At 43.1% G+C, this 18561-nt stretch overlaps 1 protein-coding gene across 5 annotated transcripts in view; it reads right to left on the bottom strand.

Moving 5' to 3' along the window:
- Positions 1 to 18561, bottom strand: part of FAM13B (family with sequence similarity 13 member B) — a 119891-nt gene that overhangs the window by 74902 nt on the left and 26428 nt on the right. For all 5 annotated transcript variants that reach the window (XM_029584018.1, XM_029584019.1, XM_029584020.1 and 2 more), the window contains exons 7-8: positions 13163 to 13307; positions 7833 to 7990 (exon numbers count right to left, since the gene is read on the bottom strand). In XM_029584018.1, coding sequence (XP_029439878.1) covers positions 7833 to 7990; positions 13163 to 13307 — 303 coding nt within the window. The remainder of the gene's footprint in view (positions 1 to 7832; positions 7991 to 13162; positions 13308 to 18561) is intronic.

Raw genomic sequence — 18561 nt, 5'->3', positions numbered from 1 at the left:
TTCCCTCATGTATCTTATTAGGGGATCAAGAGTGATACTTTCTGAAACATGAAGACTACATACTATCAAAAAATGTTTCCACTTCAAGCCTCTAACAAGATTCATGTGAGAGACAACCGAGTCATTTTTCTTATGCTATGGCAACAATAAATCAACCATTTGCTTACAAATGGGTTTAAGATTTTGTGCAGTTGATGTCAAATTAACTAAATGTTAACCTACATACAAATCCTTTCCTGAAGTTAATGACTTTTCATCTGACATGGTGCACTGTAGACCAGGCTGCTGCTTATAAATTTTACAAGGAAGAAATTTGTTTACTCAGTCTTCTCAAAATCATTGTGCTTTCACTATTTTAAAAGTATTTGCCCAAAGGCAAGTGAGAACCCAGTTGGTGAGCAAGTGGGGCATAAGCAGCATTTCCGAGTAGCCACAGGGTTAATCCTGAATGAATGTTAGGGGTAGTACTAAGGCATTACCTGACAACTTCCTTTTCCAACTGAAACAAAATGGTCTCAGCTACTTTCTTGATTAACTCTAAGGAGGTCTGGTCCTCTGGTGGAGACCTTCTCCTTTCCTGTGAAGAACGCTGTCTGAGGGGAGGCCTGTAGACTCCTCCTGTTCAGAGTGGTCTTCAGATGCATATTCTTAACCCTTAGAATGCTCAAACATTGGGACTGTCTTAGTCTGTACAGAGCTGGCAGACAAGGCTTCTTGTGAGTGTTCCCCTTGAGTGGTAGGGTCTAGATACCAATGAATCCCTGCATCTAGGTGGAGTTTCCTGCCTCAATGTAGCAGAGATTGATATTGGTACAGTGGGAATTGAAGCAGACACTTCTCCAGGTCTCTGCATCGATGCCTTCCAGCATTGAGTGAATCTCAGTCTACAACTGACATTGAGAATGCAGATGCACTGATGTTAGCCAGTTTGAGAATCACCTAGATCTTTCTATTCAACTCCTCAAAAATTTCTTATGACAAAAATGCATGGTGGAGTAGGAGCAGGAGGTCCATGATTGGTGTTCCCCAACGGTTTACTATCGATTGGAATACTGTGGTCGACAGCCTCCATTCTCCTGGGTCTACACTTTCTCTGCTGAGGTAATCCGTATTAGGTGCTACAACCCAAGAAAGAGATCTAGGCGTCATAGTGGATAACACATTGAAATCGTCAGTTCAGTGTGCTGCGGCAGTCAAAAAAGCAAACAGAATGTTGGGAATTATTAGAAAGGGAATGGTGAATAGAACGGAAAATGTCATAATGCCTCTGTATCGCTCCATGGTGAGACCGCACTTTGAATACTGTGTACAATTCTGGTCACTGCATCTCAAAAAAGATATTATTGCGATGGAGAAGGTACAGAGAAGGGCTACCAAAATGATGAGGGGAATGGAACAGCTCCCCTATGAGGAAAGACTAAAGAGGTTAGGACTTTTCAGCTTGGAGAAGAGACGGCTGAGGGGGGATATGATAGAGATGTTTAAAATCATGATAGGTCTAGAATGGGTAGATGTGAATCGGTTATTTACTCTTTCGGATAATAGAAAGACTAGGGGGCACTCCATGAAGTTAGCATGTGGCACATTTAAAACTAATTGGAGAAAGTTCTTTTTCACTCAACACACAATTACTCTGGAATTTGTTGCCAGACGATGTGGTTAGTGCAGTTAGTATAGCTGTGTTTAAAAAAAGAATTGGATAAGTTCTTGGAGAAGTCCATTACCTGCTATTAATTGAGTTGACTTAGAAAATAACCATTGCTATTATTAGAAACGGTAACATGGAATAGACTTAGTTTTTGGATACTTGCCAGGTTCTTATGGCCTGGATTGGCCACTGTTGGAAACAGGATGCTGGGCTTGATGGACCCTCGGTCTGACCCAGTATGACATGTTCTTATGTCGTTGTCTTTCCCAGCGATGTGGACGGCCAAGATCTCCTGAAGATTCGCTTCTGCCCATGATTTATTTATTTATAGATTCTTTTATACCGCGGTACGTATAGACATACATCACCTCGGTTTACAGTGAAACAATAAATTAGCAACAGGCTTTACATGTAACAGTTTAAAAAACTGTAAAACATTTAACAGCAACAGGCTTTACAGAAACAAGGGTTTTAAAGATAATATACATATTAGGAGGTCTATTTCCAGAGATACCTGTTGGCTTCTGGTTCCTCCCTGACGGTTGATGTAGGCCACTATTGTGACGTTGTCCGACATTACTCGGACCGCTTTGTCTCAGTCTGTGACTGAACCGTAGGCAGGCTAGTCTGACTGCCTGGGCTTCTAGGCGATCGATGTTCCATCGCCCTTAGGCGGTTAGCTCCTGGCAGTGTGCTCTCCATCCAGGGCTAGCATCCGTGGTGAGCACAATCCATGTTGGTGAGGATAGGCTTAGATGGGCTTCTTGTAGCCACCATCGCAGTTGGGCCCGAACTCTGTCCGGGAGCTGAAGACTTTCGGTGTAGTTCTGGGACAGTGGATTCCATCGTGATAGTAGTGAGCATTGTAGGGGTCTCATGCGAGCTCGTGCCCATGGCACTACTTCCAGTGTGGATGCCATGAGGCCGAGGACTTGTAGGTAATCCCATGCTATGGGGCGAGGTTCGCTCAATAGGGTTCGTAACTGGGTCCTCAGTTTTGATCTCCTTGTCGGTGTCAGGATGACCTTGTCTTGTTTGGTGTCGAACCGGACTCCTAAGTATTCTAGAGATTGGGAGGGCTGCAGGCAGCTCGTTTGTGTTGACCACCCACCCAAGGCTCTCCAGTAGAGTTTTGACTCTGTTGGTTGCCTGGTGGCTTTCCTCTGGGGATTTCGCCCTGATCAGCCAATCGTCTAGATAAGGGTGCACGTGGATTCTTTCTTTCCTCAGTGTTTCTGCCACCACCACTATGATCTTGGTGAACGTCCGGGGTGCAGTGGCTAACCCGAATGGTAGTGACGGTCCAGGATCGAGAAGTGTAGAAAACGCTGATGCTCTTGATGGATCGGAATGCATAGGTAGGCTTCCGACAGATCCAGGGATGTAAGGAACTCTCCCGGTTGTATCGCCCTTATTACCGAGCATAGGGTTTCCATGCAGAAACGAGGAATCTTCAGGTGACGATTGACCGCCTTGAGGTCCAGGATGGGTCTGAATGTTCCTTCTTTCTTGGGGACGATAAAATAGATGGAATAATGTCCAGTATTTATTTTTTGTGGAGGCACCGGTGTTATAGCCTCTAAGGCTAGCAATCTGGTCAGTGTAGCTTCCACTGCCATCCTCTTGGAAGGGTCGTGGCAGGGGGATTCCCCGGAGGGAGGTGTTGGAAATCCAGGTAATATCCCTCTCGAATGATGGATAGGACCCATTTGACCGAAGTTCTCTCGACCCATCTTTGGTAGAATAGGGCAAGTCTGCCCCCTACAGCTTCTTCCTTTGGACGGGTCGGCTGATTTTCATTGTAAGGTGCGGCTGGGGCCTGGGCCCCAGCTGGCTCTCCTTTTGTTGTGCTTGTTCCGAAAGGACTTGCTTCGGCCTGTGGGGCAGGCTGCTTGATATGTGCTTCTGTATGGGTTGGAGCGCTGTGATCCTCTGCCCCTGGAGGTTTGGGGGAAGGATCACTGGTTTCTCTTATTCCTGCCCTCCCGGTAGCCACAGCAGTGGGGACTCGCCCCATTTGTTGGCTAGTTTCTCTAGTTCGCTTCCAAACAGAAGTGTTCCCTTGAAAGGCATCCTTGTGAGTCTCATTTTGGAGGATACGTCGACCGACCAGTTTCGGAGCCAGAGTTGTCTTCTGGCTGCCACGGCGGATGACACTCCTCTAGCTGCGATGCACATTAGATCAGAAGTGGCATCCGCGAGGAATGATACTGCTGGTTCCAGGGCCTCCCCAGGAGTGTTGTTCCTGGTCTGGGATAAGCAGGTGCGTGTCACCACGGCAGAGCAGGCCACGATCTGTAAAGACATAGCGGAGACGTCAAAGGACTGTTTGAAGATAGATTCCAGCCGTCCGTCTTGAGCATCCTTGAGTGCTGCTCCTCCCTCCACCGGGATAGTAGGGCGCTTCGAGACCGCGCAGACCATGGCATCCACTTTCAGACATGCCAGGTGATCTTTGGCTGCTGGGTCCAGAGGGTACATGGCTGCCAGAGCCCGCCCCCCTTTGAACGTAGTTTCCGGGGCATCCCATTCCAGGTCAATTAGTTGCTGGACGGCTTGTAATGGGAAATGACAGGAGGTCTGATGGAGTCCCTCTAGTAGGGGGTTCGTCTTAGATTCCCCCGAGGCACTTGTCCTGGGATAGCAAGCTCTTTTAAGCTGTGTGAGACCAAGTCTGGAAGTTCGTCCTTGGTGAAGAAACATCTCATGGTTTGGTGGGGCTCTGTCCCCGGGGGGAGTTCCCCTTCCTCCAGGGATTCTGAATCCTCATCCGAGTTGTCCATGTCCCCGAAGGTGGGGCTTCTGGGCGGTGGGATCACTTCCCTGGGCATAGAGGGTCCTGGGATGTTGAGGTCCTCTGATGGAGCTTGTGGCCGTATTATAGGAGGCCCCAGTTGCATGTGGACGAAGGTGTGCAGACCTTTGAAGAATTCCATCCAGGAGATAGATGCTGGGTCTAGACTAAGGGGCGCTGTGTCGCTGGGGAGCCCCGTTTGAGGGGGGGTCCTGCTGTGCAATGCTAGGTCCGGCGTACTGTTCGAGAGGCTGGAACCCGGTACTGGCTGGGGAGGGCCATGAGTTGGATCCCCTAGGGCCTCTTCGCACTGTATACACAGGGCCGTGGCTTCCTCATGCTGTGCAGCTCTAATGTGGCATGCTGGGCAAAGGCCCCGAGCCTTGAGTTTCTTTTCCGGTGGTGCCATGGCTTGTGCGCATAAAATGCAGTTGTGTGCTCTGGTGCGAAGTTATGTGCGTAGGTTTGGCGCGCGCTCAGGGAGATATGTGCGCACAGATCGAAGTTATGCGCCCGGCACAGTAAGCACGGGGCTATGCGCGTCACTTGTGCACAGTACTTGGGCACGCAACGATGTGCGCATAAGGTATTTGTGCGCACGGATCGAAAGGGCAGACAGGGCAGTAAACAGATCAAAATGGTGACTGCGACCACGCGGACAATATGGCGACCATCTCGGAGGGTCCCCACGTGGGAGGACCCTCGGATCTGACCGCAGTCTAGCCCTGCTAGGGCAGATCAACCGGGCTAGCGACTTGTGCGACTCCTCGAGCTTCGGAGACCGGAGACTTTTAAATAGATTTCTACCTTATCTTGTCTCGGCGCTTCCCGGTCTCTGGCTGCGGGGGGAGAGTGAAAATACCTTCACCGCCGCGCTCATAGTTGCCCCCGCTGTCTCTCAGCCTCACCCGATATCGGGGGCTAGGTCCCTGCCGAGGGTCGGCCGCCAGATCGAGGCTTACCTCCAAGGGATCGTGGAAATCACCTCAGGAATTCTCAACTGGGGGAGGAACCCAATGGGTGTCACCGCAGGAGAGCGGGGCTCGTCTGTAGAGGTAAGATTTCTTATTTTGGTTTTCTTTGGTAAAATTACTCTAACGCTGTGCGAGCGTGCATAGAGTCCCTAACTGCTATGCAGATACTGAAGAGCAGCAGTTCCTGCAGGGGTATATGTACTAGGGCTGACGTCAGATTGAAATCTGATCCGTCTCCAACGTCAATCAGGAGTACACTATACCCATTGGTCCTGAGTCCATCTGCTACACGCTAGGAAATCTCAGTTTCTCTAGAAACTACCATGTGATAGTTTGCAGGCAGAGTATTTGCCCAAAGGCAAGCGCGGACCAGTCAGTTGCAAGTGAAGCCTGGGAATTGTTTGGCAGGACCCTCCAAGTATCCACAAGATTAATCCTCAGTGCATGCTAAGATTATTATTAGAGGGCAATGCATTTACACTTTGCCAGGCTATCATACAAACCTCAAACTAAGAGTCAAAGGGGAAAATAAATAGAACACAAATTAAGCGAAAAGATAATGCAGTTCTGTTACTGCACTGCAGCAAATTATGAGAGAAATATTCAGATCATGCTAGAAGGGGGTAGGAATATGTAGGTCTTGATACTGACTGTACAATCAAGCCAAAATAAAAAAAATACCAGTTGTAGAAGTTTATAACATATCAAAACCAAGGTAATATAATATTGTAGATAACACTTACCTCCAAAATATGTTAAATCGTACAGCTCTTTAGCACTAGCTTTTTTACTCTTGTTTTTTAAATGAAAAAATGTGTTTTATATTAATCAATTTTTGTAATTTTTTTCTATTTTGATTTCACAATTTGTATTTATTCTTTTATTTCTGTAAACCATTTTGATCAAATTATATTTGTAAAGGCGGTATATAAACATTTTTAAATAAACACTTTTAAAGGAGTTCCTCATAACTTTGAGCTTACAGCATTCGCTTAATGCTGTTCCATATACATCTTTTTTGGAATGCAAAGTGTTTAACTCTGCTCAACAAGTACAAGCATAAGTTTTTTAACCAACTTTATTCTTGTTCAAAAATGTGCTCTTTTGACTGGTGCATTTGAGAGTCAAATAAGTAAAATATAAACTGTAAAAGAGCAAGTCACATAGCAAAAGTTTCTTGTTACAAGAGTACTGAAGTTCTTAGCCCAGAAATATGCCACACCACGTCTTTAGCATATATTCAAAGTGTGTGTCAAATTAAAGCGCCTGATATGCTGGCATGTTCGATCTTTCTTCAGAGGCATTGGGGAAAAATCACTATACAAGCAAAAAACTTTTTCGTACTAAGATAGACTATCATGACAGTGCTCTACAGCTCCTTATCCATGGTAAAGCTTAATGTCCTTAGTCAATTTTACTGTGGCTATTTTTCGCCTGATGTCTGAAAAGGAACCAAAGGCTAGTAGCTTGAGCAAGTTCTCCCAATACAGTTGCACAGTATCAATCATAGATCCACATGATATCTGTATGGTTTGCTTGGGGGACTGTCAGACGCATTTTAAATCTCATGAAGAAGCTTTTTGGAAAGATTAAGATGAGCGCATGGTCACTGGAGGCATCAATAATGAAAAGCCTCAAAGCTGCACTTACTGATCAATAAGAACATGGATAAAGAGCTGTTGAGAACTAGGTTGTGATCACCTATCTTAGTTGGAAAAAACTGTCTTAGAGAGTGATTTTCCCAGGCACCTCTGAAGAAGGATCGACACACACCAGCATGTCGGACACTTTCATTTGACACACATTTTGAAAATATGCTAAAGAGAAGTTGTGGCATATTTCTGGGATAAGAGCTTCAATACCTTCGGGACAAGAAATGTTGATAAGTGCTTTGTTCTTTAACAGTTTATATTTCACTTATTTGACTCACCATTGACTGTATAATGTCATAAGACTGATTAGCTACTGCAATCCAAAAACATCTATAATCAGGACAGATTTTAATCAGATTACGATTGCCAAAATAATCTAACACACAAGACTACAAAGGGAGAGAAGACGACAAAGTCCCAAGTAAGAACAAAACTAATTTTTCCTAGATTGTCATCTGTTTTATGATTCAATAAACTGGGAAATAACTCACGGAGAAGAACGAACTTTTGTATTATGATTTACAATTTAATTTTTGTTTCTTCTCTCTTTATAGTATTTAGTTGTGATCATATTATGCTTTATCCTTTAAAATAATGTCATCCACAAAGCATTCCTTTTGATATTGGTGGAGCTCTAAGAGCTCATTAAATTGTGGTCTAGAGTTTTATAAATAGAACCACTAAGAACTTTTGCTTCTCTGTTTCATAAAGAACATGAACAAAAAGACAAGAAAACTCCCAGTAAACCAGTGTTTTCTCATTACCTTGTTGATGCGGTAACACTGCTAGATTCCAAAATGTTTTCTGTCATTTCTAGGTGTACTGCATCTGGTATTTCATCTGATTTTTCAATGCTGTCTTCTGGAAGTTCTTCAGATGGCTCAAGCTTTTCATCATCTTCTTCCTCTAAGAGATCATTAATCTGTAACAAAATAAAAACCACAAAAGTTTAAAAGTTCAGATATCAGGCAGTAACAAAAACAGAAAATGACAGCAGGTAAGGACTGCAGGGTTCATCTAATAGTAGACCCAAGTTGATTTCAGGTCTTTCCTCATTTTTGTGGCTAGGCACCTTCTATATTTATCCCATCCTCTCTCTGGTATTGCTATTGCCACCCTCACTGCCCCCAGAAGGCAATTTCATGCAACCATCATTCTCTCGATGAAGTTGTACTTTCTGATGTTACCTCTGACTTTATCCCCTTGGAACCTATCTTGTTGTAGAATATCCTATCCACTGGAAAAGGTTTGTTGTTTTCTGTAAGCTATTTGTATCTTTCAGGAATCTGAATGTATGTAGCCATCATAGTCCCACTTTTCTCTCTTAGGGATACATAGTTAGGACTTCAATCTCACAGGACTTTAGATACAGCTAAAGATTTTGTATTAGTGTATAAATTTTGATGGTGGTGAGGAGCTGTGTGTGTTTAATGTTTGTGTAATAATAAATTGATTGGGGCTCTGCAAGTGACTGGTGAGTGTGTGGGAATTCTCAAGCATAGCGATTTTCTCACAAAGAAACTAAGAGAGAGGCACGGTCAGACCAGACACACTTGCATCAAGAATTTTTATCCTTTGTGTCTAGTTGTTGTTTATTTTGTACATCATTTAGTGCTTTTCTGTTTATTAAGATTTATTAATTGCTTAAAGACAGCAACCACAGAAATGAAGCCAGGAACAAAAGCAAGAAAGCCGAAGAGTGGATGGTGATGGAGGCAACAAGAAAGGCAAAAGCAAAACTTGGCTCAAGGCGCAACACCCCCAAGCATTGGCCCTGCTACTAACTCTTCTACAATATCGCTCACAAAATAATGAGCAGAACTGGCCCCAGCACAGCTCTCATGCACCCTCCGTCAGAGTGAAATCTATTTACTACTACCCATGGTTGTCTACCATTAAACCAGCTAACATACGGCTCGATACAGTAAGGCCGCGGTAAAAACAGTGCGGCAGTGTCAGGCGCACCCTTCCTCCCCGCACGCACAGTTCTCTTCACTAACTCCCCGATACTCTCCTCTAATCGCATGCAAATGCATGCCGCGGCTGTGAAGCGTTAGGGAAGGGTTATGCCCGCGCAACCCATTTTACTGTATAGGCGCTGTAACAGCGCCTATACAGTAACCTGGGTGCGCTGGTGCCTGTCATTTCAAATGACATTTGAAATGACAGGCACCAGGAAGTGTAAAAAAGTGTAAAAAGTGTAAAAAGTGTAAAAAACTTGTGTGTTACATAAAAAAATAAAAAAATTTTAAATACCTGTCGGAGGGCCGTGGGTCCAGGCGGCCGGTGGGCAGCCATCAGCGGCATCCAGTAGTCCCTTCTCCCGATTTCGCACGGGCAGGGGGGGCGGCAGCGGGGTCCGGGGGGGCAGCGAGATCCGGGGAGCGAGTAGCGGCAGCGTGTTCGATCGGGCAGGCAGGTAGGTGGCAAAAAAAAGATGGCCGCCTGCACGGGAAAAGCGTGCAATTGGCCGCTGAAGACGTGACGTCACGACGTTTGGCGTCACGGGGTGTGACGTCACGTCTTCAGCGGCCAATTGCAGCTTTCCCCCGTGCAGGCGGCCATCTTTTTTTCCCACCTGCCTGCCCGATCGAACACGCTGCCGCTACTCGCCCCCCGGATCTCGCTGCCACTGCCACCCCTGGATCCTGCTGCCGCTGCCCCCCGGACCCCGCTGCTGCCTACCCCGCCGCTCCCGGATCCTGCTGCCGCCCCCCCGCTGCCGACCCGCCCGTGCGATTTTGGCCCTCATCCAGGCAGGGGGAGCCGGAGGTCGTTCGCCGTCGGCTCCCTCTGCCTGGATGAATGCCCGTGCGAAATCGGGAGAAGGGACTACCGGATGCCGCTGATGGCTGCCCGCCGCCCACCGGCCGCCTGGACCCACGGCCCTCCGACAGGTATTTAAAATTGTTTTATTTTTTTATATAACACACAGGTTTTTTGTTTTTAACACTTTTTACACTTACCGTAGCAGGCCCGAGCCTTGCTACTTTTTCGTTTGGTTTTTTTTTTGCTTCGGGAGGAGGGGACCGGACGGGGCTGCAGGAGACCGGACGGGACCAGGGCGGGTAAGCAATGTTTTTACACTACACTACACTAACTCCTACTAGGGGGAGGCGGTAAACTAGCAGGTTAAGGCCGCGGCAGAACAGCGGGTTACGGAGGAGATAATATCAGCGCCTGTTACAGTATCGCAGGGGAATAGCTAATTCCTTCATTATACAGCTTTTTCGTTCATTTACATGCTGGGTGCGGAAAGGGTTTAGGAAGCGCTAAGGACGCGTGAAACTGGAGACTGTATCGCTGGATGGCCTTACTCGTCTGTATTGTGCGCTCCCAGCACGTTACAGACGGGGAATCTTTAACTCAACGTTACTGTATCGACCTGATATTAAATATTCACTTAAACCAGGAAAAACATTAAATAACTCATTCTGATATTTATAATGAAAAATACAATTTAATAAGTTTTGTGAAAAAGTTGTTTTCAATTCTAACACATTGTATTTATGAACAGATATACTTACTAAGTGCTTGGTAAGCAATTTAAATAGTGTGCAGTGTGGGAAAAGATTACAAGTTATGTCCTCTGATGAAGACAATCCTTTGAAACGTAGCAAGCGTCAGGACATTTATACCAGCACTTTTGCCTGCATTGCTTTGGGCTTGAAGCTGCTTCAGCTCGTTTTAAGATACGTTTTTACTTGCATATAAAATGTAAAAAAAAAATGCTCTAAGCGCTATAAATGGTCAATTTGAGACTCCAGAAAGATTTATTATGGCAGTTTGGTCATGCAAAAACCAGAGTCATAAATGAGCCACATTCTATCATTATTGTACAGCTGGGGAGCCATATACATTCTTGAAAAACAACTAACACTAGTATAATTAACAAACTAATTTATTTATTAATTACTGGGCATATGGATAAACAGTTTCATGAGGAAGAACGAGCATGGATTTAGCAACAGGAAGTAGTATCTTCTTACTAATTTATTACAATTCTTTCAAGATGGATAAGGGTTAGCCTATCAATATGCATGGTGACATTTTTAAAAAATTGTGTTTTAATTTACTTTCCTTTAGTCTTGCTAGAACAGATCAGACATGTGGTCTGGTCAGACAGAGAAAAAAAAATACAAAAACCCCACTCAAAGCTGACTTCACTACCCCCTACAAGGGCTGCCTTCAGCTCTTCAATATCTTATGTCAAAACTAATTCAACCAAAGGCATTGTTTTGCTTTCCAAATCATCACCACAACCAACATCTGATACACCCAAGAAACTTAATTCCATGGTCATTAATCCAGAAATTAGAAAACTCCTACACCCAGATCATGTTTAGGTCAACTACCATCAGTGTAGGCAGCAACATTCACTGCTAGTTTTCTGAATTTATCAAACTGAGGGCCCTTGATTGCTGCTACTTCTCTGGGTGGGTTCTGGACTACATCAGGCAGGACTCAGGTAAGTTTAAATTTCACAATCCTTATTATCCATGCCAGATCAGTCAGACAAATGGAACACACAGTACCCAAGCTCCACTCAGACCAGACAGGAGGAAGCCACAATAACTCAGGACTCCTGTTTTATTCAAAGTTTAGCCTTTCCCAGCCTACACACCCACATTGAAGTGCTCAAAATAGGGAGATAACAGACAAGGGCACTACCCTACCAATATCCTCTAGAAATACAGGTTCTGATTCTGCCTATGATGAGTCCTGTACTCAAGTTGAGTGGGCATGACAGCCTTCTGAAACCCACAAACTCTGCTGGAGCAGGCCAAAATGCCCATCTCCTTGATTCCTCCTGAAATCAAATGCCTTAGAAACTAATGTGCTTTAATGGGACACATGAAAGACCTATCCAAGAAAAAAATGGTCAGCTACAAACATCTCAAAGGTGACCTGCAATGGACTTCAGAATGGCTGCCCCTGTTCTGGCCTATATCACCCAACTTTCTCAACATCCTAAGTGACAAAAGCCCACATCTGACACAAGTGAAACACTACCCTTAGATGAGGGATAGTATTAGGCACAGAGAAACCCTGTCCTTTACAATTACCAAAGGCCACCAAGGTGATTGATTTCAACAAGACTAGCTGCCCTAGAAGGCTTGAAAGGGGAGAGGCCAGATCCCTTCAAAATTAAGCTCAGATTCCAAGTCAAGTAGGCCTTCCACAGCAGAGAACAGGTGTTCTTCATTCCCTGGAAGTATCCCATCCAAGAACATATCGAAAGAGCTTCTGTGATTGTGTCCCTCGCAGCAAGCCAGAGTCAATCTCTGCCCTCTGCAAGATTTGAGTATTATACCTTCATTCCAGTCTGCATGGGGCGGTAGTTATCGGAAGCAAATTGCTGGGCAGATTAGATGGACCATTTGGTCTTTATCTGTCGTCAATTCTATGTTACTATGGAAGTACAAGATTGAAGGAATGTATCCCGCATAGGGAAATATTGTCTGCTCCATAAACTGATCTTGCAGAGGCTCCAGACTAACCGTGTCATTCATCAAAATGCATTATTGTTCATAACGCATGGCGCAAATGCAAATAGTATTAGAACTCTGAACACTATGAAACATACAACAGATTTAAATTAAATTTAAGAAAATGCTTTTTCACCCAATGAAATGCACAACTAAGCTGCAGAATTTCTTGCCAAAGAATGTGGACAAGGTCAAAAGCATAGCCGGATTTAAATATGGTTTTGACAATAACCTGGGAAACATCACCTTTTAATGCTGGAAGCATGGAGTAACCACGGAATGGATTTCTCCATTAGGAATGATTGGATGCTTTTTCTAAGTGAAGCAGAGTGGCCACTGTATGATACAGAATGCTGCGCCGAATGGATCATTAACCTAAGCCAGCAAAGTATCTTGTGTTTTTAAATTGTGTTACTATAACAGTTCACTATAACAGGAATTTATAACAGTTTTACCATTTGCTTATAACACTGCAGTTGCTAGAATTTATCAACAGCTCAGTAGTACCTATTTATATTCTTTTCACACATCTAGTGACATGATAAACCACTACCACACACATATATAAATGACTATAAATGCCCCAAGGAAGAGATTTCCTTTACCTGTTCAGTTATTGAACTTATATCATTAGTAGATGAAAAATCTTCTTCTTCTGTTTCAAAGAATTCATAGTAATTTTCCAGAAGTCCAGCCATTATTCTGCTGACTGTCTCTTGCTCCTTCAAATCTTCCACATCTGTATAAATGCTGGAGATAAAAGATTTTCAACTGCAAGTTAATCAACTTATTTCTAAGTTTTGAGGTAACTAACAGGTGTTTTCTGAAGACAGCAGTTCACCAAGCATGCATGGGTGATGTCATCACCAGTAAGAGCCAGTCATTTAAAGAATTTCCTGGAAATGTCTATAAGACCTCTATGTGCATGTACAATGGCTCCCGCGCTCCTGGGGCCTGCCTCAGCTGTGTAATTAAGCTGATAAGCTAAACTCAAGAAAGGGTGGAGGGAGAGCATGTATAACTGGTAAACTTTAATGGAGAGCAGTTTCAGGTAAACAACTGTTTTCTCTGAAGACAAGCAGTTCACCATAATCACGCATATTGGGCTCCATAGCCATCATCTTCTAACAAAAGAAAACAAAAAAATGCAGGTGGGGGAGGGAAAACAGTCATGCCAACATGATGGCACAAACTCTTTTTGGTGGGTTAACAAAAAAATGTAACTTGAAGACAACCCTAAATTATAATAAGTGAGTCCTAGGGGAGCTGGAGTTGAGCTCTATAAATCAAAGATGCTCAAGAATGGATGCGACATCAGGTTTGGGCAGACCAAAGTCCGTATCTAAAACGGCAATAGAATGTGAATGGGGAAACTCCACATTGCAGCTTTGCAAATCCTTTCCATAGAGGTTGACCTTGGATAGGCCAGCAATAAGCCTTAGTCCTGACATCATAGGCCTTGATACCCCAAAATGTTAAAATGTGCTTGGGTGTAAGTGAAGAATTTGTAGCCTAATATCCAATTAGATAGATGTTTACTTTAACATTGCAATTCCAAGCTTGACTGAGCAAAATGAATCAAAGTTGGATTAACTTTAAGGTTTTTAATCTGCTCCATATATTATGTGACTGCTCTCTTGCAATCCAAAATGCGCAGGGCTTATTTACCTCCGCTGGAATGTGGCCTTGGGAAAAGCAGGATGGGATGACTAAGGCCAAAACTCATTATTACCTTAGGTAGAAACTTAAGATACACCGAATAGTACCACCTTGCTAAAATGAAAACAGTACAAGGTGGATAAATCACTTTGGACTGGAGCTCTCTAACCCTATGGGCTGATGTGATCACCACCAAAAGGTGAACCACTTCCCTCCCCCCACCTTGACAGGTCTTTTAGCCTACAAGAATTCAAAAGAGGGCTTTCATGAAATGTGTTAAAACACTGAGGTTCCCATGACATAGTGAAAGGCTTCAAATGAAGCAAGCCTTGCATAAATCTTGCAACTAAGGGTTGTACAGAAATCAATATTTCTTTCCACATAATGGTGGAAAGCAGAGTTGCTTACCTGTAACAGGTGTTCTCCTAGGACAGCAATTTTCCAGGTCTGGTACTTCAGGTCACAGGTGCTCAGCGGCTGAGGGTAATCAAGCAGTTTTTGTGTGGGCAGGAGAAAGGATCTAAAGCCTTTTGCTCACACCACACAGAAAACCTCCTCCACTTCAGTCCATAGGACTTTCTAGTGGAAGGCTTTCTAAAAGCTACCAGGACCTGAGACACATCTTCGGAAAGATCCAGTGGTTGCAAAATCAGCCTCTCATCATACAGGCTCTGAGTGTCAGGGCCTGGAGGTTGGGATGCTGCAGCCTGCCCCAATTTTGCATGATGAGATCTGGGGAAGTCCCCAGACTGATCGGCTTCCGGAAGGACAACTCCCGGAGTAGAAGCCAGACATGTCTTGGACATAGTCTCTCAGTCCTGTCGATATCATCTACTTGACATTAATCCAACATCACAAATACAATCACAGATTAAAGATCTTGTCTCAGAAGAAAATGCAACATTTCTCACCAGGAACGTATGTTTTTGTGGGGTTTTTTTTTTTGTTTTTTGTGACCCATCCTAGAACCCCAATGTTATACGAGGTCCCCAAGATACATAAGGCTATTAAAAATCTACCATTATGTCCTATTATTTCAAGCAATGGATCTTTATTAGAATCCTTGACTATTTTCCTGGATACATTTTTACAATCACATGTTAAAAGAATGAGATCTTACATCCAGGACACTACACAATTTCTGGCCAAGATTAAAATGGTATTAGCTAATACTGGTAGATCTTTAGTCACCATGGACATTATTTCTCTTCATACGAATATCTCAAAGTTGCACTTAACGACATTGGAACCATACTGTTACCCGAACAACATATCCATTGTATTCTGTCTAATTTATTACAATTAGTAGATTTGGTGTTAAAAAATAATTTTTTCAAATTTGGAGGCAATTTTTATATCCAAACATGAGTCAATCAGTAGCCTCATCTATAGCCAACCTTATAATGGAAGTTTTTAAGTGAACATATACATACATATATATATATATATATATATATATATATATATATATACACATATATATACATACACACACACACACACACACACACACGATAGTTCCTTTTTTTCTCACATCCCTGATTGGGTGAGAGAGATTTATTTTTTCTCTGGGATTCAATGTAAGACATGTTAAATGATATTTTTTTTAAAGGGATCAATACTCTAGATCCTCATTTAAGATTTACTATGGATTCAAGTCTGTCTCAAATTTCATTTTTGGGTGTTTTGATTTTCAAGGACGTGGAATTAGAAACAACTACTTCAAAAACAAACTGATCACAATAATTTATTAATGTATCATAGTTTCCACCTGTGTGTCTTCAAGAACGGTCTTCCAGTAAGCCAAGTTTTTAGAATTAGATGAATTTGTTATACTGGAACCGAATTTAAAGCACAAGCCTATGCTTTGGCTAGATGGTTTTTTTTTTGAACGGTGATATCCCTTTCTTATGATCAAGACTGCCTATCGAAGGGCGTTATACTCTGATCGGGCAGCCCTTTTACAGTATCGTCAAAAAAATCCCATATCACAAGATGTGTTCTGCAGCATTCTGACAAGGCAGCTTATATAGCCCAAAGCATTCAAAGACATTTGCACATCTTGCAATTTTATTCTATATTTTCAGAGGAACTGCTGATTTCTTTTAAGAAGGGTCCTAGCATCCGCAACCATATTATTCGTGCATCTTTACCCAGAGTAATCAACGCATCTGTTTCATTTCAGTATAAAGGACACTCCATGTGGAGCGTGCGATGTACATACAACTACCCTGTAGGGTAATATCTGGTGCAATTCACTATCTCAGATGGGTTACATCAAACGATTTAATACCAATTGTAATTCCCAGTTTGTGATCTATATTTTACAGTGTCCTTGCCCACAGGTATATATTGGTCACACAGAGACCTGTTAAGGTACGCTTGAGTGAGCATTGTAGCAGGCTGAACACAGGCAATTTAGACGCACCTATAGTTAAGCATTGCCTGCAATATAAACACACATTCACACAGTTACGTTGGGACTATAGTAGATGTTGTCACACCTTCTGATTGAGGAGGTGACATTAAAATTTTATTAAATAAGGAACAATGTTGGATTTTTCTGCTTTAGTCCAGCTTTCCTCGTGGCATGAACAGTGACATAGAATGGATGTCCCTTCTTGAAATCATATTAGTCAATTTTTGTTGTATGTTGATTGAATGAAGACCAATCAATAAAAAAATCCCAAAAGACTAAGGCCAACCAAACTATGGCTTTAAATAGATATAACAAAATGGTGGATCGTATAGGAAAAGCGCTGAAGCTAGTGATACGGAAAAGACGACTTCATTTAAGACACACAAGTTATAAGGTTTAATACTGAATGTCCATGATTTTCATATGGTTATGTTATCTGATGAAAAAAGTGTTATATTCTAATGAATGTGAGATGCTGACAATGCGCCCCTGAAGAAAAAGATCCTTTTTGAGGCTCGAGCAGTGTTGTCCATATAAAAAAAAATAAGATGTCAACTGTTTTTCAAAATATAAAAAAAAAAAAAAAAAAGTTATCTTGAAAAGACCAATGATTAGAAAATATGAGTATTTAACTCACTTGTAGTGACATTAACTTTGCCACAAAAAATTATGTGACTTTCATTACCCTAAATTATATGAGATCTTTTAATTGGAATCCGATAATTTCCTATGGTATATGGCTTTATTGTAATTCATCGGGTTTTTTTGAGACACCAGCTCCTGTGTGAAGGCTCTTGGCTTCGAGGGCATCTTCAGGTCTTTTGGGGGGTTTTCCCCTGAACCCCTCCCTACCTTTGAGCTCTCTGGGGTGTTTTCCCCACCTGGCCTGTTGAGGTTGGTTCCAGTGATGACATCCATTTTGCTGGGATTGGCCTCTTCGGGTTTGGTGCCAGTGAAGACTGAGTGAAGCGGTGTGTCAGGGTATACAAACCCAATGACCCTTTCTCCCCCAGTCTGGCGATTTTCTCGTCCCATTGACATTGGGCCTTCAGGGACATTCTGCCACTATCGCAACAGGATGTCTGGTCATGGTCCGGACCCAGACACAGAGAGCAATCAGTGACAGGGACAACTTTGCCACACTGGCAATATTTAAAGCCTGGGGCTTTGGGATGCCATGAGTAGCACTTAAAAGTGCTTTTTTGGGGTACACCGAGGTGTAAAAGAGAAGAAAATTTAAGAAGAAGCGCACGAGAGAGGAATCCATGTTCGTGAGCTGTGCGAGAAGAAATAGAACGGAGCAAGTCGGGTAGTCGCCCGGGAACGGCCACGCAGGCTTGCAAAGCTCTGTTATCTGTGGAGAGAGTTTTCCGCCTCAGGTCGCCAGAGGGACATCCCAGACAGCATGGCTAATTCAGCCTGCTTATCGATGGGAAAAGATTTAAATTTCTGATACACAGTAAAAGTCAGCAGATAAAGACCAATATGGTCCCATCCAGTCTTCCCAGAAAAATGTTTAAGATTAGAACTGCTGCTGCATACAGGTTACCCTAAGACTAAGAAGACCCCCATGCAAGTCATACAAACAGACGGAGGTTTCTTTTGTATGTTTTGAAGAAAAAGAATTATGGAATAATCTGTATCCAAGGCTGAAGCCTTGACAATTGGTCCCTCTGCTCCCAAATTTTAATCATAGCTGTATGGGGAAAAAGTATAATGAGAAGAGGAGGGAGCAGTTTAACCATATACTACAACATAATCAACTCAAGAGTTGATTCACACCTGCACAGTGTACTGTGCAGGTGTGAATTGTTAAAAATAGTACTAAGCATACTCAATTCAAAAAAATTCTCTCCAAAATTTGATAGAACAGGTTGCACTAAATGCAGCAGTATCCAATATCCTCTGCTGAATCTACAAGGTAGC

Source organism: Rhinatrema bivittatum, chromosome 18 (genome assembly GCF_901001135.1).
Source record: "Rhinatrema bivittatum chromosome 18, aRhiBiv1.1, whole genome shotgun sequence".
Classification (NCBI taxonomy): Eukaryota; Metazoa; Chordata; class Amphibia; order Gymnophiona; family Rhinatrematidae; genus Rhinatrema; species Rhinatrema bivittatum.
The sequence above is the reverse complement of the archived record's forward strand: the minus strand, read 5'-3'. Positions and strand labels throughout refer to the sequence as shown.